The 2315-nt window shown below is 35.8% G+C and overlaps 1 protein-coding gene across 4 annotated transcripts in view; it reads left to right on the plus strand.

Moving 5' to 3' along the window:
- LOC119585002 (L-2-hydroxyglutarate dehydrogenase, mitochondrial-like) overlaps positions 1 to 2315 on the plus strand; it is a 90150-nt gene that overhangs the window by 84213 nt on the left and 3622 nt on the right. For all 4 annotated transcript variants that reach the window (XM_037933611.1, XM_037933614.1, XM_037933612.1 and 1 more), the window contains exons 5-6: positions 209 to 409; positions 1917 to 2078. In XM_037933611.1, the coding sequence (XP_037789539.1) occupies positions 209 to 409; positions 1917 to 2078 (363 nt within the window). The remainder of the gene's footprint in view (positions 1 to 208; positions 410 to 1916; positions 2079 to 2315) is intronic.

The following is a 2315-nucleotide window of genomic DNA, read 5'->3' on the forward strand; positions in this document are numbered from 1 at the left end:
TCTTCAAATATGTTTTTAATTGGTGTAAATAATTTCGTGATGTAAAGTATAAGATTCATTTTTTTCTCAATTTCTTTTACCACTCATATCCATGAATAAGAATAAAATTAATTGATAACTTCGCACATTTTCTCTGGTGTGAAAAAAGACAAAATGTAACATGTTAGAAGCTGCCAATCATTTTCATTGTATTCTGGTTGATCCACAGGGTGTGAAGGCAATCTGGTCCCCACACACAGGCATTGTGGACTGGGGCCTAGTTACTGAGCATTATGGCAAGAATTTCCGAGATAAAGGGGGAGAGATCTTCCTTGACTTCAAGGTGACGGACTTCCAGCTGACAGACAAGAGCCAAAAGGACAGCACCAAGCCTAGCCAGCATCCTGTCAGAGTCATTAGCAATGACAAGGTGAGTTATTAGGATTTCAAGTTTTTTGGCATTTGGTTCATCAGATTGGTTGCTTTTCTCTGGTAACATTAATTTGCAGAAATTATAGTTTTGATTTGCAACTTAAATACTAACATTTTATATTCTCTTTTAGAGGTACAAAAGGCAATAAAAATATTGCTACATGGAATGGATAGTTAAGAAGAGGAGCGGAATGAGGTTGATATATAGGCTAAGCAGACTGATTGTATAAGATCAAGGCTTAGATTTAAATGGACAGATATTTATTTTAAGCCGTTAGTTCAAGAGCAAGTCTTCAGGCACCCATTCTGGTTTAGGTCACTCTGCTCACCCCCTTACAGACTGTCAACTCTTCATTTTTTGGGTGAAAGTAATGGTAAATTTGCTATTTTTGGCACATCAGTAATGTCTTTATACTTTGATCACATTGTTATATGGATATGAACACATTATAATAATAATCTTCAAATTTCCAAAAGAATATACACAAGTGATAGGGACTTTTACTTACCTAATGAGGTTAGCAATACTATTGAAAGTGATGCTGGTGAATACTTTTGATATTGGGAAATATTATCAACATTATGTATCCTCTATTGTACGTGTAGGTGCTAAAAGAAGCGTACCTTAGGAAGCTGTTCTGTCTCCAACATTGTTCCAGCTTTTTATCAATCAGCTGCACCATAAATGCTACCCACTTTTATACAGATAACACTACTCTGCATGCCTCATCCACTTTCAGATCTTCACTTTTCTCTCAAAATTATCATGAATCTCATACTGTTCTCTAAGTTTCTCACGACTTTGACCTTAAGGATTTTTAAGTCATTAGCAAATGTAAGAACACTCATTTCCTCTCTGTTTTCGTGTCCAATAAACCTTTTGAGTTTGATATCACATTCACTGATAGCCTACTGGATTCCCTTGATTCATTAACTTTTTTTTTTTATTAATGTTGCATATAATCTTTCATGGCAACAAAGGTTTCATTCATCTAAGCATGAAGTACTGCTCTCATGTTTGGGGCTATTCACATAACATCTGCTCTCATGACAGGATTCAGTCAAAAGCAGCCTGCCATACTTAATTACCCTGTTTAACTTCTAATATTGAACCTCTTTCTCTTAGATGACAGGTAACTTCTGCATTCCTATTTTACAGATATTATTTTGGTCATTGGTCCTAAGAATTGACTAATTGTGTGCCACCTCCACTCCCATGGAATACTTGGCAAGCAATTTCATGTCATCAGTGTTGTGTGAAAATTAACAACTCATAGATTGGCTGTTATGATGGCTTTTTTCTTTTACTTCCAGGCTCTCCTTTTTTGAAAAGCAAATTCATCCTTTCCTAAATACATGATAGCACAGACTCTGTTAGGACATGCAATGACTATTCTGTGTACTCCCCCCAGAAAAGGGTGGGGGAGATGTAATGGCTTCGTTCTTAGATGTGTAAACTGTTCATCTTTGAATTTAAATTCACACATTCTTTCTGTATTCTACAGTCTATCCGATGCAAGTATGTTTTGACCTGTGGTGGCCTTCAGTCAGACAAGCTTGCTAAATTGTCTGGCTGTTCAGGAGATCCACACATTGTCCCTTTCCGAGGAGAGTACCTCCTACTGAACAAGGAGAAGGCTCACATGGTGCGAGGGAACATTTATCCAGTAAGTATTCGATTAGATATTAAGTTATAGTGAGGAGACAAAACATATAGTATAAACAATAATATTTTTAGGACTGAAGTAATTACAACTTGTGGTAGTCACGTCATTTGAAAGTTAAATACAAAAGAATCCTATTTTATTGCCCCCAAAATTAATTTGCATAAACAGATTGTTAACATGAAGCTGATGTTCATTTTAAGTTGACTTTAAATGTTCTGCATTAATATATCTTGAGTT

Source organism: Penaeus monodon, chromosome 19 (assembly GCF_015228065.2).
Source record: "Penaeus monodon isolate SGIC_2016 chromosome 19, NSTDA_Pmon_1, whole genome shotgun sequence".
NCBI lineage: Eukaryota > Metazoa > Arthropoda > Malacostraca > Decapoda > Penaeidae > Penaeus > Penaeus monodon.